At 37.9% G+C, this 26,001-nt stretch overlaps 1 protein-coding gene across 3 annotated transcripts in view; it reads left to right on the top strand.

Moving 5' to 3' along the window:
- Positions 1–26,001, top strand: part of LOC127632608 (IQ motif and SEC7 domain-containing protein 1-like) — a 243,058-nt gene that overhangs the window by 129,263 nt on the left and 87,794 nt on the right. Inside the window, exon 1 of one of the 3 annotated variants that reach the window (XM_052111297.1) lies at positions 7,481–7,520. The exons of the other annotated variants lie outside the window; for them this stretch is intronic. Coding sequence (XP_051967257.1) covers positions 7,498–7,520 — 23 coding nt within the window. The 5' untranslated portion in view covers positions 7,481–7,497. Of the gene's footprint in view, positions 1–7,480; positions 7,521–26,001 lie in introns of those variants that run through there. 3 annotated transcript variants of the gene reach the window in all.

The raw sequence follows: 26,001 nt of genomic DNA, 5'->3' as shown, positions 1-26,001 counted from the left end.
GGGGCTGCTGTGCCTTGGTAAAACTGTATGTTAATGTTTCAATATTGTTACGAATGTTGCCTATTTGCTTACATAAAAAAATAGCCTATTGCAACCGTACTTTCTTAGAGACGAAATTGTAAAAAATAATGAGCGATTTGGGGTTGGGTTCGGTCTGATAATCTGATGGTATCGATCATGCTTGGTAGGGTTGGGCCACATGGTCTCTGGTATGGGTCGGGTTCGGGTTCGGGTTTCATTTTAAGGCCTCTGCAGACCTCTAGCAGACAGACATTTGTGTTCTGCTAAAGGTTGTGGTTGCAATGGTCTGCACAATTTGATGCCCTTCTTTCAATGCCAGGCTCTTGTCAGCATTTCTTTGCTAGTTTTCGATTCACATAGGGACAAAATGTAATGATAATCCAAGCAATTGTGCCCTTCATTTATTGTTATGGTATCATCACTGTCATTGTCTTGTGATTTGAAGTGTTGAGCTATGTGCTATGCTCTGACGGGCTTCCTATGATGAGGAGAATTGGATATAAGTTTCCCTGCTGTTCGTCTTTTGTACCGCATCTAAAGACATGTTCACAGAAAGTTTGTCAGTGCCAGACTACAGTAAGAGCAAGAAATTCTTCGAAACATTGCGGTTTTTGTTACATTCTCATTTAATGCCGGTCACCCCGGTTGCACTGTTGCTGTGCGCTTCTGGTTGGATTCCAGCATGAACACATAGCTGCTTTGCTCAGCTTTTATAATTGTCAGTGAAATGTTGTTTGAACTGATGATCTGAACATATTTATGGTTGGCTCATCAATTTTTTTATTTTTTTGTATACAAATAAAATTCTGTATTCAGAGGAACATATTGTGTAATAGATGTGTGAAAATACTGCCCCCTACTGGTTACATGCTACTTCTATTGGACTCTTATGAACCGGTTTTGTGGTATAAAAAAAAAAGATCAATTAGAGCTTAAGCAGATCTCCCAGTGTAAAAAACATTTATTATAATTTGTACATGAACTTTTGAACCATTTTCCCTTCTGGCGCATTCTTAAACAGTTTAACATCATAAGGAACTTATGATGTTGCATTAGTTCCATTGGAGTAGTCTGTGATGTTTTTTGTGAATTTGTTACATTGTGGTTTATTATTGCATCATCATCATTATTCATCCCTTTATATATTGAATGCATGCTGAATTGTGATTGGTATTTTTTTTTTCTTTACTTTACATTACTTTACCATCTTTATAACATGACAACTGATGCAGCATATCTATCACACAGATATCAAAGCTTAAACGCTTACCTGAAACATTTACTAGTAGTAGTAGTCTTTATGAATTGAGAAATGCCTTCTATATTCCTATTAAATTGCTGAATTTTAATAGAATTTTAAATTGGGCAAATAGGATGCAGAATATGAATGAAATTCAAATAACTGTTTTAATCGTGCATATACATTTTCTTTATGAACTACCCATAAACATGTTATCGTGCACACATCAAATGGAGTATATACAGAAAAATGTTGATATACATATATACACACACATACACACACAGAGTATATGCCACTTAAAGTGACAAAACAATCCTCTTTTTTATGTATAACATTTGATAGTTAAATATTGTACCTTATATGAACCTAAAAGCATGATGTTCTACATACAGTAGTTAGGACAAATTGCCGTCAGAAAGGTTTAAAAAAAAAAATGCCCCTGAGAATCCAATGCATGGGGCAAATATTGCCCCGGAGTGGTAAAGCTATTTTGTGATACTATATATTATATTTATTAAATTAACTTCCAATTCAACATGCTCTGGAGTGTGGCCAATTCAATACAAATGAATTCTCATGAATTGAAAAGGTGCTGATTCTTACATTCTGAATTTAGCCCAACTCTGCTATTTCCACATTTAAACAATATTTTTGTGTATGGACAGTGATGTGGCAGCTTGCGTGGCTTACATCCAGAGGAGGGAGACAGTGTATTAGAAGAGTCAAGCCTAGAGCTGTGTCATTGTATTTACATTTACAGTCTCTATTACCATTACTCCTACTATCACTACTCATCAGCACTCTGATCCAGGAACAGATCTGTGACATGGGCTGTGAGGCTGTACAAAATTTTCAACCGTCACCTCTTTGAAATGAGCCCTGGATCGCTCAAGTTATAATTCAATTCTGTCTCCTTACTATCTTGGTTGCATGTCCCCCGTAGCGCCCCTCAGTACTTTTTTTCTCTCTTTATCTTTCCCGTTCTTTAGATATATCTTTTTCTCTCACCCTGCATAGCTGGGGTTTAATGTGTGTCCATTATTCATACACACAGTCTGAATCTAAGCAGAGAGAGAAAGAGACTCTTAAGTGAGTCTGGAAGATGTAAGGGATGCAAATATGTCTCCCATATGTTTCACTCTCATTTACTCTCTGAGACGAGGTGTCAGATGTTTTGTGGCTTGTCACCTGTAAAAGAGACAACTTAGAAGTGTGTGTGAAGTGTGTTTATATTTTCCATTAACTCATGGAAAGCTGTTTCCCTCACAATGTGTATATTTTGTACAGTTAATTCAGGCTGATCTGACTTAAATTGCAAAGATTTACACTGGTTGCCAAAGGTCTGGAATAATGTACAGATTTTGCTCTTATGGAAAGAAATTGGTCCTTTTATTCAACAAAGTGGCATTCAACTGATCACAATGTAGGTGACATTTCACCCCACGCTTCCTGTAGCACTTGCCATAGATGTGACTGTCTTGTCGGGCACTTCTCACGCACCATACAGTCTAACTGATCCCACAAAACTCAAAGGGGTTAAGATCCATAACACTCTTTTCCAATTATCTGTTGTCCAATGTCTGTGATTCTTTGCCCACTCTAACCTTTTCTTTTTATTTTTCTGTTTCAAAAGTGTTTTTTTTTTTCCTTTGCAATTATTCCCATAAGGCCTGCACCCCTGAGTCTTCTCTTTACTGTTGTACATGAAACTGGTGTTGAGCGGGTAGAATTCAATGAAGCTGTCAGCTGAGGATATGTGAGGTGTCCATTTCTCAAACTAGAGACTCTGATGTACTTATCCTCTTGTTTAGTTGTACATCTGGCCTTCCACATCACTTTCTGTCCTTGTTAGAGCCAGTTGTCCTTTGTCTTTGAAGACTGTAGTGTACACATTTGTCTGAAATCTTCAAGCATTGTATAGCATTCATTCTTCAAAACAATGATTTATGTTCACAAGACAAAATTCTTGGCTCAGTTCTGTCCCATGAATAATCCTGCCTCAATTTTGCCTAATTTCTGCCTCTGCCCTGCCTCAATTCTGTCATATTCATATTTTATCATTACTATTAATAATAATAAATTCTGCTGTATAAACATGTTTGCCTAAATTCTGTCTTGTGAACACTTCTGCCTTATTTACTCCTCAGCTCTGCCTTAATTTTGTCACAATTTTGTTTCATTAATATTTCTGCAACATTTTTCCTCAGTCTTTCCGCATTACATTTTTTGCCTCAGTTCTGTCTCATGAAAACTTCTGCCTCATTTCTGGCTCAGCCCTGCCTCAATTCTGCCTCATTCATCTTTCTGCATAATTTTTGCCTCAATTCTGCCTTGTGAACACTTCTGCCTCAATTGTTCCTAATTTCTGTCTCAGCTCTGCCTCCATTTTGCCTCAATTCTATCTCAAGAATATGTCTGCAACATTTTAGCCTCAATTTTGCCACATGAAAATGTTTTCCTTAATTTTGCCTCATTTACTCCTCAGTTCTGCCTTCATTTTGCCTCAATTCTGTTTCATTAGAATATATGCAATATTTTGCCTCAATTGTGCTGCATGAACATTTTTGCCTTAATTCTGCCTTTTAAACATATCTGCCTTCATTTAGCCTATTTTTGCCTCAATTCTTCTGGAAGAAGAATTTGTCCTTGATTCTGCCTCGTGAACACTAGATTTTGCCAAATTTCTGCTTCAGCTCTGAATCAATTCCCCCCCATGAACACTTCTGACTCTTTATAGCGGCATGAACACTAATGCCACAATTTAGTCTTATATCTGCCGCATGAACACTTCTCCCTCCTTTGTAAAGTTCTCAAATGTATCGTGCCCCTGCCTCAGTAAATCAATAAATAATTTTTCTATAATAGATGTTTGTTTGTTCAGTAATCCTTTCTCCTTTGGTAAGTTGTATTGTTAGTGAGCAGCTGAGGGCTAGCAGAGATTAGTCTGTCTCAGGCAGGCAAGCGCCTTAGTTAGCAGAAGCAGAACTTCTGCTCATAAACAGAATCTCAGCACGGTCCTCTCAGCCAAGGCTTATTTCTCATCACAATTACTGTAGTAGAGTGAATAAGACTGGGGGCAGTCCTCTTTGAAACCGAAAACGCACACACACACACACACACACACACACACACACACACACACACACACACACACACACATGTTGTGTTTCCATGTTTTATGGGGACTTTCCATAGACATAATGGTTTTTATACTGTACAAACTTTATATTCTATCCCCTAAACCTAACCCTACCCCTAAACCTAACCCTCACAGAAAACTTTCTTCATTTTTACATTTTCAAAAAACATAATTTAGTATGATTTATAAGCTGTTTTCCTCATGGGGACCGACAAAATGTCCCCACAAGGTCAAAAATTTCGGGTTTTACTATCCTTATGGGGACATTTGGTCCCCACAAAGTGATAAATACACGCTCACACACACATACACACACACACACACACACACACACACACACACACACACACACACACACACACACACTTTCCAGCAATCCTCTCAAGGAGAGTAAATGAGTGCTATTTCAAAGGATCGAAGTGGGATCAGATACTGAGCTTTTGTGTTATGTTTTTCTCCCTCCTTATCTCTGTGTGTGTGTGTGTGTGTGTGTGTGTGTGTGTGTGTGTGTGTGTGTGTGTGTGTGTGTGAGAGAGAGAGAGAGAGAGAGAGGGTGTGTCATAAAGAACTTGTAAATGTTTTCTTGCACATATGGGTTACATGTTTTTTTACATGTGTACTGTATGTGCACCTGCTTTAGATGCAAATGATTCAGAATTATTTCTCAAGCAGACACTTATGCCTTGAAAGCTAACAGAGGTCTGGTGAGTGTTCCGGGCTGTGAGTAGACTGCCAATGCTCGCCCTTTTCACATCTCTCCAGTCAGTTGCATGCTGAATTGCTTTGCTCAGTATCAAGAATGAGTTCCATTGGCGACGTACAGTATCAGTAGATGTTCTAATGTGATTGTTTTTTGGTTTCGGGTATTTCTAAATTAATAATAGTCTTTATATAATAACGGTTTCTACGTAAAAACGTTTATATGCATATCTGCATGCGTACGCATTATTAGTGAATGAGACCCTGCATCCCTATGTGTGTAGGTGTCTCACATCAAGGCCACATTTATCTATGTGCTTTATGCACATCATTTGTATGCATCTTTCTGACAGCTACAGCAAAGCTAGTGTCCCTGATGGATGCACCTCCACCTTTCCCTCCCAATTCCTGTCCATCACCTTCATTCAAACCGGTACCAAAAGCTTTGCCCAATGCCTGCCACCTCGGCTTGGTAATGAGGATGTTTGCATAGGGATATACAGCCTTGTTACGTGCACTGAAAAAGATCAGATCCCACAATACAAAGCTCCTGCGGGAGCTTAAATCACCATGACAAAAGCCCCGACATTGTTATATCAGGGGTGGAGATGTTTCCAAGCCCCTATCTGTGTTCAGTGCTATGTCAACTTGTGGAGGTCTTACAAGTCTCCTGGTGAATGTTTGCGACTTGTTTTATCTGACAGGTATTGTTATTGTAGCCGTCTATGTGCATGTGCCAGGGAATCATTGTTACCTGGTGACAGAACAAGCGGGAGGGTCCCAGCAGGACCTGTCTGTTTAGACATCTCCACAAAAGATGTTAAACCAGTGACAATGGTTAATCTTGATACTTGCCTAGCCGGTGTTTTAATATTAGAGACAAGGGATCAGGGCTGATACTAAGAAGTAATATTTGGGGTGGGGAGGCATTTTGGTCTTTAAGTGGACAAGTCTCTTGATCGGATCGGGAGGGTGATGTCAGAAGTGTCAAGGAAAATCTAGGGGGGCAATCCCCTACTTGTCCCTGCAATTCTTTGAATGTGCATTTTGTTCATGTAACGGGAGCTAGCCGGTACATGATAGCTGTGCAGTGTTTGTAAACCTCACTCTCCGGCCTCAAGAGCCGCACTCGTGACTGACGCTACAGGCTGTAGCCTTTAGCCTCCTCGTTAGCATGCCGCCTCCCATACCGGCTGACCCCGGTTCGAATCCCGCTTGAAATGGGCAGGACCGGTTTGATATGCACACCAAAATGCTGATAACTATCACAAATAAGCTTATAAAAAAACTACAGTGTAAGAAACCCATGTTGATTTAATATAATCAAGTTATTTATTAAGCTTTTTGTAATACGTAAACAGTCATGCACTTGTGCACACTGGATAAGCCAGTAAGAAAGATGTTTACACGCACAGCAAAATCAAGGTAATGGGCAAAAATCTATCGGTTTATGCTGAAACAGTTTATGACTTAACTCTGATAATGGAAAAACATTTTAAGGCGGATACCAGACCAAACTGTAAAAAAAACTCCAGTCTCCCAGTCGTTTTTACTCTGATTAGTCCTCTCAACTTTCAGTATATGCATTATTCCGCACTGTATTATTTGTTAATACATTTTGGTGTCTTCACCGCTTACCTCTAACGTGCATTTAACAAAACCTTTTTCCTGAATGAGCATCTGCCTCCTTTCCAACCATAATTAAGTCTTCAACTTGTTTATTTACACAGTCACTCGTTAGTTCTTAATGGAGCCGTTTGTATCATGAGGGATGCTGCACGGTCATGCTGATTGGTTCAGCTTCACTAACAGACTCTGTTACCATAGCGATCACCAGCTTGCCATCTGGGTCTCTTGTTCCCTGGACTATACTCCAGTCAACGTTTGGAGAGATCAGACATGTAAACAACAACAAATCAAGGGCATGATGATTATAGAAGGGATAGTAAGTAAAATAATCACAGATAGTTCATCCAAAAATTTCATCATTTACTCCCCTTACGTTGTTCCAAACCCATATGAATACATTTTTCAGTCAATATACACTTTCACTGCATCTTTTTTTCCATACTATTATAGTGAATGGTGACTAAGGCAAGCATTCTACCTTCTTTTATGTTCCACAGAGGGAAAAAAGTATTATGTGCTTGGAACAACATTGGGGAGTAAATAATAGCAGAATTGTGTGTTCTTTTGGGTGCTGCAGTTATGACAAGTGTGTTTGTGTGAGAGATTTGCACATTACATCACACTCCACGCGCTGCGTGCCGCCCCGCTGAGGCTAAGCTTGAATGAGACGCACACGCCTGCGAGTGTTAAGAAGAGGGTGGTGTGTGTGTTAGACAGAAGCTTAGTTTTATGTGCTCAAGAGACTCACACACAACACAGCTTCTTCATGGCTTGCCATCGCTACCACTTGTGAGTAGATGAGTTTGAATTGTGTGTGTGTAGATGTGTGCGTAATTGTGCTGGCAGTTATTTGAGATAAGGAGAAAATTGGGGTTTGCAGTTGTTTTGATAGAAAGAGCAGATGTTATTACCCTCATGATTCCATTCTGTAATGAGTGATCACAGGAGCGTAAATTCTGATAAACGAAAGAGAACATTTATGACAGCATGCCGATATGCACATCTTGTTTTTGTATGCATTTGTTCGGAGCAAAACCCCATGTCACTTGCATACATGTGAGCTTGACTGCTTTGGTAGTTTGATACTTTATGTTTTAAGAAGATATGTTCGTATGAGGAGCAACATATATTGGTTCACGTATTAAATTCCTGCATTGAGTGTTAATGGACTCATCTGCAGTTTAAGGCAAATGCCATGATGTTCTCTGTGAGTCTGCCTCAGGCTGTATCGCTCTAAGCCGAGGGCAGAGGGATAAGTTTGGCTGTGTACGCCGAGATATCTCACGCACGCAGACTGAAAACAAAGTGGACAGTGTTTACATAGCTCTGATGATGTCACACAAGACTATTTTTATAAACTGTATAAGGCAGCACTTTCAGACCATATTGAGAGAACTGCTGTTTGTTAGGCTGAATGAACATTCCCATTCTCACTAGGATTCAACATCCACTCTTATTTTGGTTTTTTTTCTTTGGCGCAAAGGTATCTGGAAAGTTTTAAAGGAACAATTTGATATACTTAAACACATCCTAGCTCATGTTGTTGAGCTAGACAATGTTTCTTAAAAAAATGTCATTAATAATGTTTAGTAAAGACAAATAATAAAAACAAACATCCATAATTGAAGATTAATGTATCAGAGAAGTAATTTTGCAATTTAAAAAATTTGATAGTATTACTTGAAGGTTTTTTGTATTATTAATAATTGTAAAATTGTAAGAAAAATGAACTTAATTCAAGTTTCTCTGAAAAGGCTTAAAATTGTACTTACTTTTTTACAAAAATGTTACTATCTTGTGTAGATATTTTGAAAACAAAACAAAAATACTGATTAAAAACTGAATAGTTTTTTCTTTTCTTTTTTTTTGCATAATGACGTCTTCACATTGTGAGTCCTTGTTCTCAGTTGGGGCTTTGCATTAGACAATGACCCATGTTTCTATCTACTCCTGTGCTCAGTCCCACTGTACATCTTCCCCTGCTGCCCACTGGGCCTCATTCTGTGTGACAGAGGGAGGTAAATTGGGACAGCCTTTCGATGTCATGTGACCCTCCCTCAAGGTCACCCTGGTCACGCATTATTCCTCCAGCGTGAGCCATGACTAATCACAAACTCTCTCTCTCTCTCTCTCTCTCGTATAAATATTTATTTATACAGTGTACATATATATATATATATATATATATATATATATATATATATATTAGGGATGCACCGATACCACTTTTTCTCTTCCGATCTGATTCTGATATCAGAAATCAATAACAGTGTTGTTTTTTTAGCATAATCAGTTTAGAATATCTTTACATTATTGTTTGGAACTTATTGGGTGTGTTCTTTAATATTTAAAGAAACACAAACCTCTAATTACACATTATTTCAATATGAATGAATATCTTATTAATAAAAACTTTATTATGAACTAGTATACTGGATAATGTAGCAGCAAAATGAACAGTAATTCCAGTCATCAGTAGATGTTTTTTTTATTTTTTTTATCTGGAATTTAAAGGATTCAGATCACTTTTTTATTCAATTTAGTTATAAGATATCAGCTCACTTTTCATTTACACAGTTATTTTTTGGAACCCATTCAACTTAAATTTTATTATAATTTGTTAACAAATATAATAATAATATATTATAATAGTATTATATAGTAATATATCTCAATTGTGCACCTTTAACTTTTAAAGACATTCTAATCTCTCCAGGAAGTCCTGTGTGTCTGTTTGTAGGCAAGTTCACAGTAGTTTATTTAGCTTCTTATTCAAATTGTGGTATAAAAAGAAAAAAGCACCTCCAGTGCCGTTCTAAATGCATATTATAAATTAACCAAACTTTTGAGCATCTACATATGAGATGTGGTTCAGGAGTAGCGCTCAAATGTTGCCCACCGCTGTGAAGGCTAAACATATCTGCGAGTGTGTGTGTGTGTGTGTGTTTGTAAACAGAGCAGCGTCATTCACTGTGCAGTTTATATATTTACTTATAAAACTCGACCTTTTGTGATTCACAGAGCTATCGCACGTCTTCAAGTGGCTTTGAATAAAATGCATGAGTCATATGAACTACTTTTATTGTGTTTTTATGGTTCTTTTATTACATTTCTTTATCTTGACAGTAATGGATATGACTAACATACAGTATCGGATTTGGATCGGCTAGTTGGACCGATTCCCGATCCGTCTAAACGATCCAGGTATATATATATTTCAGTATTATTTAATTTATAGATTGTGCTCTCAAAAAAAAAGCTCTGCTCAAAAAACAAGCGATTTTTGCGATTTTCTCCTCTGAATTGCTCTTGAATGTGATTTGAATGATTTTTTAGAGTGAGCATGGCAGCAGTCGTGTTTGTGACAGTAATGGGAGGTGGCATGGTGCCATGGCTCCCTGGAAGAAGGCGTTCACATAAGCCCGCAAGCGAGAGCCACACTCCAGCACTGAGATCAGACAAGCAGGATTCAGCTTGGTGGCACAGCATTATTCCGTCCCACGGTCAATGTACTGATGCGATTAATGTGTGTGTGATATGGTCCATTTGGTGTGTCAGATTTTGTGATTAAGGGTCATTGGTTGTTGATTGTACTTTCTTACTTACTTTTTAACCATATTCTTGGTCTTGGTAGCAAGAAGGTTCTGAAATGATACTTAAAGTAGATAAATTGATGTAAATTATAAAAGGTCATTCTGTTTATGGGACATATTTAAGCAATAAGCCAGAAGAGGCTGTGCATTGTAGTGATTTTACTGCTGTTAAAGGAATATTCCAGCTTCAGGATAAGTTAAGCTCAGTCGACAGCATTTATGGCATAGTCACAGTGAGGCACTTACAATGGAAGTGAATGGGGTCAAACTGTAAACTTTAAAATACTCGCTGTTTCTAAAGTTAAACCATGCACAAGACGTAAACAAAATGTGTTATTGTGATTTTAGTGTGATAAAATCACTTACTAACCTTTTCTGTGTGAAGTTACAGTATATCCAATTTTACAACTACTTTGCATGACGATGCAACGTCATAGACTCTACAACATCTGTAAAAAGTATGATTTAAACTACTTTACAGCTCAAATAATACACACGTTTTAACATAAGAATATCATAATAATATCATAAAAGACACAAATGTTCAATAAATAGATAAATGTATTACTAATAATGTAATCCCATTGATTTACCGAAGTGTCGGCAGTTCAAGATTTCATCACAATTATTGCCCTTGTTGGAGACTTGTGTCTGTATTCACAATGCCCTATGATCTAATTGCTTTGTGAGCATGAGTGAGTCATATTTATAATTTTATATGGTTTTAACAGTCTTTAAACTGTGGTATGGCAACATTTTCCGGTAGCACGAGTCAGCAACTGCTGACACAGGCAATGATTGCTTGCATCAAAGAAGAGTTGGTGCCTGTCTTATTGTATGGAACCTGATGATCAATGTTATCTCCCCAGTCCTTCTGCTGTGACTCACTGAATTTAATGGATTTCATTATTAACAATCACTCTTTGTGCTGACAAAATGAGCGAATCTTAGACGTCACTACAATTTGTACTGTATGGCCACAGCATGGCACTGTATGTGTCTCATTACCCATCTGCTGACATGCGTCATCCTGAACATCTAGGAAGTTTAGCAACTATTCCTTTAAGAAACATTCAAATCATTGCAGAAACAGAAATTCCAACCATTTAGGTTGAAAATCCCTGTGACTGCTATTTCAAACAGCAGGAGTTAAAGGGATAGTTCACCCAAAAATGAAAATTATCTCATAATTTACTCACCCTCAAGACATCCCAGGTATATATGACTTTCTTCTTTCAGCCGAACACAATTGGAGTTATATTAAAAAATATCCTGGCTCTTCCAAGCTTTATAATGGGATTGAATGGTACCTTAGATTTTGAAGCCCCAAAAAGCGCATCCATCCATCAAAAAAGTAATCCATATGGCTCCAGGGGGTTAATAAAGTCCTTCTGAAGCGAAGTGATGTATTTTGTAAGAAAAATATCCATATTTATAACTTTATATACTATAATCACAGGCTTCCTCTATCCTCTGCGCTACGCCTACATAATACACCGGAACTCGACTCTCTCGTGAACGCATGGACGGCCGTTACCGGAAGCCAGTGATCATAGTTTAAAAAGTTACAAATATGGATATTTCACAGCTCATCTTTAGGGTCTGTGTCCCTCAGGATATTTAGTGCTCATGTGAAACAACTGTGCAAGAGTGCCGCATCTGCCGTAAGAGAGATGAGCACTCTGCACTAGTACTCAACTGGCTGACTCAATCAACAGTGAAGAACGAACATTTTGACAGTGAACCCCCTAACCTAACCCCTTCCCCCCTCCCCCAACAACATTTTGGACAGTTTCTATGTAAAATTCCCGGCGGATTTCTCTTCTCAGTCAACCCCTGCCTTGAAATCAACCCCATTTAACCAAATTACTGACAAATGGCATCTCCAATTTAACATTTTTGCATCATTTAAACTGTGATCACCTTCCCCTATGAGCTACTGATAGTGCAGTGTGCGAGCAGCCTCAGAGACACTGTGGTAACTAGAAAGTAATCTCAGAATAAAGTAATACAAAATCTTGAGCATGATTCATGGTTGCATTTTCACTCTTAAATTATATAACTATTTATGTATGGTTAGTTTTAGGGGTTTGATTGGGTTAGGGGGTAGAGTTGTTAAAATATGCATTCCTTTTGACTGTTTTACATCACTTACAGTACAACTAAAATACAGCTCGTTTTTGGCACCCCTCTGTGGAAATTTCATGCGGAAACTGGAGCTCACACTTTCCCGTACATTTAACGTCACTTCCAGCTTCGGCCACTGGGGGGCAGTGATTCAAATTACCAACTGTCGCCGAACTCACAGTGTGATCAGTCGGGTTGCATTTTGATATTTGCTTTGGGCCACTTTTGGACCACAACTTGTGTGATCATGTTGCATTAAACAGTGTTCCTTTATCAGAACACAGTCATAAATGTTTTAAACAAAAAGCCCATCAGCATACTAAGATGTTTTTACCCATTGCCCGATTTCACGTTGCATGTAAACACCTTTATCTTCCTTCTTAACTGCTTATCCAGTGTTTGCATACCAGTTTATGTTTGATGTTAAAAGCAGAGAATAATCAGATGATTTCTAATCTCATGTAAACGCACTTTTCTTGTATTGTCAGATTTTTCGAAAAGCTGATTTTTGGTAGTTATTAGCATATTGGTGTGCATGTAAACACACTCATGTAGTTCTGACAGACTTCGGGTCTCTTAGAGTGTTTTTAGACATGTAGCTCCTTTGATTTCTTCCGAAACAGGGGCTAAAATTGTTACAATTTTGCAATTTCTTCTTGGTTCCATTCGCTTTCACAAGGCAACATTTCAAAACAAACCAAAACTGTGTTAAAGGGATAGTTCACCTGAAAATTCTCTCATTATTTACTCACCCTCATGATATCCCAGGTGTGTATTATTTTCTGTCTTCACCAGAACACATTTGAAGAAAAATAGAAAAATATTTCAGCTCAGTAGGTCCTTAAAATGCAAGTGTATGTTGATCAGATTTTTGAAACTCAAAAAATCACAGTCAGTCAGCATAAATGTCATCCATATGACTCCAGCAGGTAAATTAATGTCTTCTAAAGTGACACAATAATTTTTGATTTGAAAAAAAATATATATATTTTTTTTTACTATCCTACAATGCTGCCGGTAAGCTTCACAAAAGGGGGGAGATCATGTGGTCTATCGTGTGACGTATTCGCGTTGCCATGTTACAGACGTAATCTCACAATCTCTGCGAATATATATATATATATATATATATATATATATATATATCATTAGTTGCTTTTGCATTGTTCTGCGTTGAAAAGTTCCTGTTGCTGTTCTAACGCTCACAGAGTCTACTATAAAACAGCTCCTATTTTTAGGGGGGCCTGGGTTGCTCAGCAAGTAAAGATGCTGACTACCATACCTGGAGTCGCAAGTTTGAATCCAGGGCGTGCCGAGTGACAGGCTTCTTAAGCAACCAGTTGGCCCGGTTGCTAGGTTGGGTAGAGTCATGTTGGGTTAACCTCCTCGTGGTCACTATAATGTGGTTCACGCACATCTTTGCAGATGCCGCGGAGAATAGCGTGAAACCTCCTCACACGCTAGGTCTCCACGGCAACACACTCAACAAGCCATGTGATAAAATGCACGGATTGACTGTCTCAGATGCGGAGGCAACTGAGATTTGAGGCGAGTCACTACGCCACCATGAGGACTTAGAACACAATGGGAATTGGGCATGCAAAATTGGGGAGAAAAAGGGGAGAAAAAAAGGCTATATTCTTGTTTTGATTATAAATTACAGTGACAGGCTGACCTACAGATTTCTTCTACAAAAATCCATCAGGTATGCTCGTTGGATATTTTTTGGTTCTTTGGTCCGTCGGCTTGCTTTCTAACTACAAGTTAACCGCTCCAGGGTTCGTTTGCAATTGGTCCGGTATTTAACCAATTGTTTTGGAGCAGTATCGACCGAACTCTTGGAGAAAACGTATCTGGTTCCGAAACAATTGCTCCAAAGGAGCCACGTAATATATACTGTGACAGACAGGTGTGGCTCAACTGTGTTCAGATTCAGAGAAAACAAAGTGTATTGTAAATATTGCAATAACTACAAAATATACACTACAACCAAAACAACTTTGAAGCCATTTTACGATTTTCAGTTACTGAATGTGCAGTTACTGTGTATTGCCTTTGTAGGGCAGCATAGACACATTTATTCTTTAGTTATTGGGTATTTTTCTTAATATTATTACATGTTCACAGTAAGATATATTACAGTATTTTCCCCTGCCATTTTGAATCATTTATATAGAGCCATTTTACTTTACCGCACATTCGAAAAGTCAGTTTAGTTTTGTTTTGTTTGTTTGCTCTGAAGTTCTTACATCCTCCACTCACAGCTTAACAACACAACCCAGCATGCCTCAGCTGACATTTTATTCACCTTTCATCTTTATATGGAATTATTTAATTCACTCACAACAAACAGCAACTTCAAAGCAAAGGTTGAACCCACCCAGTTTCATCTCAGCGTGAGGAACGTTCTCACAACTGTCGCACCAACTTCAGAAAATGCCATCATATCGTCTGTTTCCATTTGCGCTGTATTCAGGCTTTGTCACAGTCCTCAATTCTTTGAGTTCATAATTTGGTTGGGGAATAGAGGCAAGCTGCACTCATGTACAAGATAAAACCATAAAGAAAATCAAGAAATGCACATTATTCTTAATAAAAGCCATTGGCGATTATCTCAAGTGTAATGAAGCTGAGAGACCACAGTGACCTTGTAACTGTTTCATCAGTGTTGAGGGCCACTATAAGAATCCATATAACCGCGTCCATTTTTGCTTTAGATCTGCTATTATGGGCAACATAATGTGTAAAGGTGATATGTTTTAGCACAGTCTCCGTTCCAGCCATTAAAACTGATACAATTATTTGGTCTGTAATTTGAATGAACTACCTCCTAATCTCATGCAGCTGTTAAATACTTAGAACATTAAACCTGGGATAAATTTATTTTAAGTGGTATGGTATGGTTCCAACAAGCTCAGATGGCTCATGTTTCTCAGTGACAAACCCTAAAATATACAGTTTTGTCCTCAATATTGAGTTTAATACACTCACTACTTAGCTGTGTGTATGTAGTTTGTATGCAGCATGATTTCTTTCCCAACACTGGAAAGGAACCCATCATTTAATATGCTAAACCCACATCTGATCCTGTTCTCTACCCAGCGGTCCTCATTTGTATGTCCAGCCATTTGTCCCTGTGTAATTTTTATGTCTGCTCACTCAAACAGGGTGATCTGTTCATGTATTCATAGCAGGATCACATTTGAGATGAGTGTGTTTTGGCTCTGGTAGGACTGCATAGAACAGGAAATGCAAATGAGCATTTACAATATTAATAAGGTGGACAGCAGCTGCGTTGTTTCAGCCACTAGAGGGAGCACTGCTCTGCATGGTCACTTTGTTGTGACGCTTTGAACATGTATTAACAGGGTCTGAAGAGTTTGCAGCTCTTGTTAAATAGATAGTTCAGTCAAAAGGGACAATTCTGTCATTATTTACTCATCCTAATGTGGTTCCAAACCTGTATGATTCTCTTTCTTCTGTGGAACACAGAAGAAAGCCTCAGTCAGCATTCACATTCATTGCATCTTTTATTACATGCAATGATAGTGAGTGGTGACGGGGGCTAACATTCTGCCTAAAATCTCCTTTTTGTGTTCCACAGATGAAAGAAAGCTATATAGATTTGGAACAAATGAGGACGAGTAAATAATGACAGAATTTTCATTTTTGGCTGAACAATAAGGCTTTACAATAAGTATAAGTTGTAGTTGTTAAAGGTGCAGTATGTAAGATTCAGAAACCCTTGTTATTAATGGGTTCAAAACAGTGTTACAATAAATGCAAACTTTAATACAGTGAAAAAGACATAACATAACATATAACATATAAATAAATAAAAATTTCCAACATTCGTTTGAATGTCCATGTATTCAAATAAAATATTTGATGCCATTAGTGTACCTTCATTTACTATTATTATTATTTTGAATGGCCATGGAAAATGAAGCAATGTGATAATTTTACCTGGTCAGAAAAAGTAGTCTGTTAATTTACCTGATGTAATTTTCACCTTTTGCTTACCCTTTATGCTTCGCAGAGCTAATGTGTGCTTCTAAATCACTTGCACCCTTATTAGCAACTGACACATAAGTGCCATCTTTACATGTCATACATTCTGCTTCCTACGGATCTCGACCTGGACGAAAGCATGGGAATTTTTTGGGCAAATCTTCTGTAAATTTACACTTTTCTTTGGGCATTGTTTCCACTCAGCTGTCATTTGCGGCTACTGTCAAGCAACTGTTTAATGCCGAACACAACAGCGCTTCATGCATTCGCGGAGAGATTGACAGGCAGGAATTTGGTCAATAGTTGCTGCAAGCCTCTTATAATCGACCAATTGGTGTGCGAGAAGGCGGGACTTACAAAGAGGGGTTAAAGCAATGCAAACATCCGCACACACATAATAAAGTATTAGACCAGATGCACATCATAATGCAACTACAACCGAATCCCGGACATTTTTGCAAATTTAGAAATCCCGGCCGGATGCATTTTTAAGGTCCGAAAAAGAGGACATGTCTGGGAAAAAGAGGACGTATGGTCACCCTAATAAAATAGACTGTATATTATAAATATGTTGACACAATTCAGTATTGATGTGACTACATCATCTGGTTGCTAGGAAGTTACCAGAGTGATACTTTTCAAGACTCCTTGCTATTCTGAGTGAAATAAGTCAACCCGGAAGTCTCTACGATGTTCTGATGCAGAGATATGTTATTTGTTACTTGGTTGCTAGGGTAACCTCATCTGGTTGCTAGGCAGTTACCAAGGTGATACTCAAAAGGCTCCTTGCCATCCTGTGTGAATTATGTCAACCCCGAAGTCTCTACGTTGTTCTGGTGCAGAGATATGTGATTTGTTACTTGGTTGCTTGGTAACCCCATCTGGTTGCTAAGCAGTTTCCAGGGTGATACTTATCAAGCCTCCTTTCCAAACTGAGTCAAATATGTCAACCCGGAACTCTCTACGATATTCTGGTGCAGAGATATGGGATTTGTTACTTGGTTGCTAGGGTAAGCACATGTCGTTGCTAGGCAGTTACTAGAGTGATACATATCAAGGCTACTTTACATCCTGAAATGTAATACATGAAGAAATTCTTAAAATCTTCATTTGAGTTCAGCAGATGAAAGAAAGTCATACACATCTGGGATGGTAATGATAAGAGAATTTTCATTTTTGGGTGAACTATCCCTTTAATAAATGCTGTAAAAACCATTGCTCATTGTTAGTACATGATACAGCGTGCATTAACTAATGTTAACAAATATAATCTTATTGTAAACTGTTACCAACGATTAAAAATAAATAAATAAATTATACACATCACTCTTTTTACATTACCATTGCAATTTCCTGTACAGAATGAATGACTAATACTGATGGTACTGACAAAGAACCAAATCCCTCACCCGCAATGAAAAGAATCATTTGAGATGTCTCTGAGAGAAATGAGACACATCAAGAAGTGTCATTATGGATCCACTTTGGGGGCGTTTGGAACTATAAATAGATGAGTTTTGATGTCATCAGAGATGGGGGTGAGTTTTGCACTCCAGAATTTCTGTACTCGAAAACTTTTCTCAGGGACTGTCTACAGGAGGCTATGGTTGCAGCTGTGAGAGGTGAAAAAAGGTGCTTTCTGAAGACCTTTCCAAGGGAGTAATCGTGATAATGCTGCACTTAAAATAGACAAGATATTTTCCTTTTTTTAACCTTCTTTCTCGCCAGAAATGAGGGTTGTAAATACATGTCCCAATGTTCGATTTAGCTCTAAAAATGCCACCAACAGGCAATTCCCTTAGTCGACACAGTTTGTCTTGGCAAAGAATAGTTTGGAGGCCATTTGAAAAGGATTGCTATAGAAGACATTTTCAGCACCAAAACATGAGTTGCAGGTCTGCTCTGATAATTCCTACCTGGTCTCAGAAACGCGTCACTATACCTGCATTTTTGCAAAATAATTTTTACATGGCTCATTGTACCTATCACGGCAGTTGCCTGGTGAAATAAACACTAGAGGTGTTGCAACAACTACTGTTATTAACTTCCACAAAGTAAACCTTTTTGCTCTGTTTATTCACACAATGCTATCTTATGACATCTAAACACTTTTACCATGGCGCATGACTTGTAAGGTGATATTAATGTTTGCATTACATAACCAAGTACATTTACAAGCTTATTCAAGCATGATCGTATTGCGTGTTGGCTCAACTGAACTTTGCACTTGTGGTGCAAAGGACGGAGTTACGAGTCCATATGAGCACTCGACTCGACATTTAAGTCGAAAGTGTAAAGAAGCACCACAAATAATGTGGATGCTTCAGCAAATGTGTTTTTTATGTCACTTTTGCTTTTAATGACACGATTGGTTAGGTTTAAGGTTTAGGGTAGGGATGTAGGTCCTGTTGATTTAAAATACGATTGAGCATTATACTTAAAAACATAATCTGTTTGCGAATTTAACTCGTTTTTTTTAGTGCCAAACAGTGGGTATTTCACCGTTGAACTGCCACGATCCATGTAATAAAGCGTGTAATATCATTTCATTCCTATGAGACCAGGCTCAATAAGGCTCGACCATGAACATGGTGCAGACCACATTGTGTTTTTTACTGTGAATTATAAGCTGCTGAGGGCATGCAACACGTAATATCATTAAAGTTGTTTGTTTTTTTTTATTTAAAATATTTTGTTCAATTTTATATGACAAATGATTATCGGTCCACTTGTTCTAGATGTTATCCACCAAACAGATGTCTATCCATAGGCACTGGCTTTTATTTTATTTTATTTTAAAATGGTCCAATTAGAATATCAGTCATGCACATATTGGCTGCTCTGGATCCCGCGGGCAGTTGGGCAGCATGATGCATCGCCCCGGGCTGCTGGACACGTCTACAGTGTGCAGTGCAGGAGGATTTATCGAGATAAATTAGTCTGCCAGTGCACAGATAGAGCTGTTTGGTGTGATAGCCTTCTCTCAGAGCACCGATATTGAGGCCACAAAAATACAGCCTACCCTCATCATTTTAGCACAGATCCCATCTGGCCTCACTTGCCATGACAATAACTGCAATTACACACCCACCTACTCGTTTGAGGTGGCCAAGGCCTCTCGGGGGTCTTTAAGATGGCCCACAAGCTGAGGGTGAAGCTCTGCCATATTTAGCGCTTATTGGTTTCCGCCAATCAAACTGGAGAAGATAATGTCACTCCGAGTCTCTTTGCATCAAAATGGACATCTAAAGAGACCGGCACCCCGTTCGCCAGGAAGAATTATAGGGAGCGTTCTCCCAAAAACTAATATATTATTTGACAATAATGTGCTAAATGAAAACAATTAATAAATCAAATGTGTCAAGCTGTTATAGAACTGTCATTGACAAATATAGATGTCCAATGAGATAAAAAATGAGAAATATTTAAAAAATGTAGTTTAAAATACTTGTCAAGTTCGTAGAAATGCAATCTTTGAGTTAACAATTAAAATTAATTTAATGACTTTAATAATGTGGTGTAAAATGTATTAAAATACTTTTTCATCTTGAATACGTGAGTGTACGTAACTTAATCAGTTAACTTAATCAAGATTTTTGTTTTTATCATGAAACAAATCATGAAATTTTGATTCAAGAATATCACATTTTCTCAAGGTTACACTAAATTATATTTAATGATATGACATGATAATAATAAAATAATATGGCAAAATAATGTTTGTTTTTTTAATCATATTTAAAAATAAAAATGTTTCACTGCTTATTTTGTTTTTAAGAAATAAAAATAAATAATAAAATAATTCCAAACTACTTACTGTATACTACACATTGTTTAAGAATTTCAGCTTTAATATCTTTCAGTATTTTATTGATTTATTTGTTTTTACTGTCTCCGAACAGTTACAGAACATTATATATTTTTTTACTTTTTGACCACGAGTAAAAATATTAAAATGGCTTTGAACTCAGAAATGTTAAACATGTAGGTTTATTCCAGTAATTGCTTTGTGTGAATGGCATTTGTTATGTATTTTTTCATTTTAACAGACTTTAAAAAGGAGCATTACATAATTGACCCAAATATTCAAATATTTAGAATAAACTCCTTAAAATTAGTTAAACATGTATCAAACATATTGAAGATCAATATGTTTAATTTGTAAGACTAATAAATAACACTTTTAATTACCATTTAAACCTTTGTTATCATTGACAAAATCAAAAAACCCTTTATCAACAAGTATTTTCATCAGTTATTATTGACGAGATGAACACTGATTATGACTTGTACCCTCTATTCTAAGTCTTCTGTAGTCAGACGATAACTTTTTTTGTGTAACTGTAACGTGTAGGTGCTGAACAGAGTGACTCCAAAGTCACTCTGAGTAAACAGTTCCAAAAATATCTATTAATAAATTCAGTAATGCGCCACCACGCAGAGTAGAGAGTAATGTGTTCGCTAGTGGAGTGTATGCATCGTGGAAGTCATTAGGAGCTTGGCAGAAACCTCAGAAGAAGCTTGCCGATGAGAGAGATGTCCTGACAATGCGTGCAACAGCAGAAGTGTAGATCCCCAGCTCATGAGCATAGAGAAAAAGTGAAAACTGGAAGGCAAACCACAACCCGAACAACATGTTCAAACCAACAGAGTGACAAGCCAGGACCAGCTAGACAAGGAGAGCGAGGTTAGTACTCAACTTGGCATAATAATCTGGCAAAGAAACAGAGAAACATGAGGGCATATGTAGGGAGTTCCATCAGGCTGGAACAGGTGTTGCTGAACAAGCAATCAGTGGCATGATCAGTGCCATCCTGAGAACACTGAACGTTCCCATGAAAACGCTGATCATACCAGTCGAGCGCACCTGCAAAACACGAGGGAGAGAAAATTCCAAAACAAATAAAACAAACCTGCAGGCTTACCAGAACCGTGACCATTTGAGGAACAGTCCCAAATGTAAGCCATTTGAGCTGTAAGATCGAAACGGCATGAGTGTAAGTAAATAATGACAAAACTTACATTTTTGTAAACTGTTCCTTAAAAAGAAGCCATACAGCTCAAATAGGACGTCAACGTTGTGATTTTTGACAGATAACATGGTGTGTTGAGTAGAGAAAAGGTAAATAATGAAGTTAGCAGAGTGAGTGCAAACCAGATGAAGTTTGGGAGTGAAGGCATCCTTCAAAGTGCTCGTAGCACAATCTCACATCACCATGTTTTCCAGTATGGAAATTGGTTTTGCTGATGCAGTAGGTTAGTGTCAACCAACAAACATCAATTACAGTATATATGCTGACAGGACAGTGTTTGTGGACAGAAAAAAAAGGAAATGGAAAATTAATTTGATCAAATAACTCAAATGTGTGTGTTATGCCCATGACTAATATAAAACCACCACTAAACTTTTTATGTTTTTTCGATACATGGTTTAATAACCATTAACATGGTTTAATTACCATGTACTCTATTTCATTAGAAAATCTGTCTTCTGAACAGACATCAGGCACAGGGGATGAAACATTTCAATAGAACAAACGTAGTTATATAATCAGTAATTATCTGACAGTACTGAGACATTGTAACTGACCTTTTTTTGCACAGCTGGCTGCTCTGTGTGAAATGCTCACTGCAAATATAAATTTTTATTGTGCCATATAACCATGGTAATGTGGCTATCCAGCAACCACAAATAAATGTAATATGACAATATTACATATAAAATAAATAATATACCTGACATAACAAGTCTAGATGATTATTTTAATTGCATGGCATTGTTTCTTCTGCTACAACAAATATCTATCTATATACAATATAGATGTATATATATATACACACACACACACACACACACACACACACACACAGTATATACTGTACGTTTTTGGTCTACCTCTGTGTGGGTGTTCAGAAGGCATCCATGCTGCCATACACAGATGAAAACTTATAAACCATCTTGTTATTGTTGATCAAAAAGTATTGAGAAAAGTGTAGGGTTTATTTAGATATAATGTAATGATGGAATAAAGTTGCCCAATTGCATTGTTACTTGAAGCCATGTTGCGTTACATCTTCTATTTTGAAAATGTTATGTTCCAACGCCCATTTCTTTGCAAAAGAGGCTGGTGATGATGACAACCTTTCAAAAGATATCGCTTTGAGGACTAAACCAAGCATTTAAAATATAGCCTTTAATTACTGCAAAAGGGCAGATCTATCTGTTTGAGATTTCCCTTGCATTTCCTTGAGTGATATGCATGGTTATGATGTCCTGTGTGGTAAAATGTTTAACTTGACACAGAATTTTATTCATATGCTTGTGCCTGGGAGCCATTAACTGGTGTTGAGTTCATGCAAAGCACTGGTTCATTAATAGTGGTGAATGCTTTTTTGGGTGCTGACCGCTGTCATTAGCCCCAGCAGTGTGGCTCATTTACTGTGGACATAGACCACAGCTGGGGCCTGAAAAGCCATCACCTGATGTACAAGAGGGACTAATGGGCAGCTCTGGCCTGGCCTGCCAGCTTGAGAGCACTTACACCTCCCCCATTAAAGCTTTGGTTTTCAGAGAGTAAAATGGAGTAAGTAAATTGTCTAATGGGCTTGGATAGGGATTGTCTTTTTAAGGATGAGTTTTCCCACAAAATACTCTGTCAAAATAAGTTCTTTATTGCGGAGATTGATACACTTGGACTTTTTCCAATAGCCCTCTTTGTCCGCTCTGTCTTTGTTTAATTACTCTCTTTCTGATCCTAAAATTTCTGTTTATTTCCAAGGTTAAGATTATATTTTGAATCCCACATTTTCAGTCTGGTCTCAGACTTTTTGACCCCTCTGTAATTCTATAGTATCTAGACATTTCTGGCAATGCAAATTCATTTTGAATAAGCGATTCTGCAGCATTCAAAACATCTCTGTTCTGGCTGGAAGAAGACATTTTGGCAAACAGAATGATGGATGTTGCCTCATCTGTTCAATAGGCAACCCACCAGCCCCCACTTCAGCAAAATGGTCCCCTAAACTACCCTCAAGACAAAAGAGCTGTTTGCTAGGGTTCATTAATGAGGGAGATGGGACATGTGGCCATAATTTGCCCTCGTGTTTATGGGCTTTAAACAAGTAGAAGGGAACATAAAATTAAAAGCAATACAGAGCTAAATTGCAGTAAGGTGGAGTGCAGATGGTTATTAAGTGTACTGTTTTGTGTCTGGGATGCGAGTGCTACTTATAAAACATTTGGATCACCTATGAACTGACATTAATGTGATCAAATTAGTAAAAACCCTTCTGGAAAAAGTGAAGTAAGTTATTAGTGGGGCAAGCTGAGATTCGTTATGTAACTCATGCAGATTATTTAGGAGACATGCTTTTGCATTTCTAAGCAAAAAAAAAACCCCAAGAGGATCCCCATGAACACCCTAGCAACCTCGTAGTAATGCACTAAAAAAACACACAAAATATCTTATTGACCTCATAGCAATGACCTGGCAACCACATCCAACACTCTACAGGGCTTGACATTAAGCATTGTCATGTGCTTGTCCTTTGGATAAGACAACTGGTCATTCACTTGTCCGAATAAAAAAGTTACTTGTCCGAAGAGAAGTTACATACTCAAATAACATGTCAAAGTTTATATTATATATTTTTCTAAAAGTATGCCCGATGCCCAACCTAAAAGTTTACTATAAAATCAACTCAATTCTCTGCGACAGAAATGTAACCTTCACTGGGGAGGGGAGGAGACTATGGTCATATGATAACAAGGTTCATGGTTGGGACAAGGAGGAAGCGGGAGTCGCCGAGTTCCTACACAAAAAGAAGAAAACTTCACTTCTTCTTTAAACACTCTGGTCTCTGTGGGTGCGTGGTAGCTCTCTCTGCCCGCACTGGTGTCTGGCTCACTCTTAAATCCATCTCCAACTCTCACTGCAATGACAAACGCCAGTCATTGCCAGGTGATGGTTGATAACATAGCAACACCCTGGCAACCACCCACAACACCCTAGCAATGCTACACCCCCCCCTTCAGAACACCCTACACAGAGCAATGCATTAAAAACACCTAGAATGCCTTATGGACCACATAGCAACACCCTGGTTACCACCCACAACACCCCAAGCAAACCCCAGTACACCCAAGCAACCACCCAGCAACACAGTAAAAACACCATGAATGTCTTATTGATCACATAACAACACCCCAGCAACCTTTAACAACACACTAGAATTGCCCTAACCAACCCCCAATGCTATATACTATAAACCCAGCATGCTTTATCAACCAGATAGCAACACCCTGGAAACCACCTACACCATAGCAATGCCCTAGCAACCCCCCAGAGCACCCTAGCAACCACATAGCAACGCATTAATAAAACCCTGAATACCTTATTGATCAAATAGCAACACCCTGGCATTGTGGCAGTGAGATTTGCACACACTTAAATCTACTTTATGAATGCAATTCAACATCCTTTCTGACAATCAGTAATAATTTGTGTAGTTCTGCTTATTTTTTTGACAGTGTTTAAAACATTTTGTGCCAAAGCAAACAAACAGCGTCAATGTAATGCTAACTCTATTGAGCTCTGATTGCCATCTGAGAGCATTTCTCACTTTACACTTGCACAAAGAAATCCCTGATCTGTTGTGCCAATCTACAGCAAGAGGACTGTATTGTGTTTGAGTGCCAGCCTGTGGGTGGATTCTAGAGCGTTTAAAGGGCGTGAGAGGGAGCAGAAAGAGATCTGGTCTGGAAGCATCTAGGGGCTTTAGTGTCTCAAATTATGACATGCATCCCAAACACACACAGACATATAGGTACATTCATCTTCTCTAGAGAATGAAGCACCTGCAGGATCTGGTAATTACTGGTCATGCTGCCTTAAATGGATTGCTTGAATGTGGTATTATGTGTTTAAATACTTTTATTTAGTGCGTTCAATTCCCTTAACATTGTGGTCACATCATTTATTTCTTCGCATATTCAGGTTCAGTCTCGGATCCTGCTTAATAATGTATATGTGAATTCAGAAGACTTCACAGTTAAATCCTTTAAGACTAAATTACACTGGGTGAACAGGCTTCTTTTAGTTCACCTTGAATTTTGATGAAATGCACTGATGTTTCTGTTCTGGTAAGGTGTTCGTTTGGAGATATGTGATAGCGCACATTGCTGAAATTCTTTACCTACAGTAGGAGAACTCTGCTGGTCGAAGAGTGTTGATGATTGATTAAAATGAATCATGGGTGTGGTAGTTTGGATGTGACATTCTATATTAATACATTTTTTTCAGCTAACAAATTTGAAAACGACACTGCGCGTAATATAAACGCCGGCTTTGTTCGTCTAGGGAGCTTTAGTTCAATTAGGAGGTAAAAGTATACATTTATAAAATAGAATAAAATATATAAGTACAAGTACTATATATTGGAGATGTTGTATAAGTTCTTGTATTGATTTTTTATTTACTATTTTTAATGGTTTTTTTTAAGCTTTGCAGTTCACTTAAATAGTCCTGCAGTGTGACAAA

This window comes from Xyrauchen texanus, chromosome 39 (genome assembly GCF_025860055.1).
Source record: "Xyrauchen texanus isolate HMW12.3.18 chromosome 39, RBS_HiC_50CHRs, whole genome shotgun sequence".
Taxonomy (NCBI): domain Eukaryota; kingdom Metazoa; phylum Chordata; class Actinopteri; order Cypriniformes; family Catostomidae; genus Xyrauchen; species Xyrauchen texanus.
The sequence above is the reverse complement of the archived record's forward strand: the minus strand, read 5'-3'. Positions and strand labels throughout refer to the sequence as shown.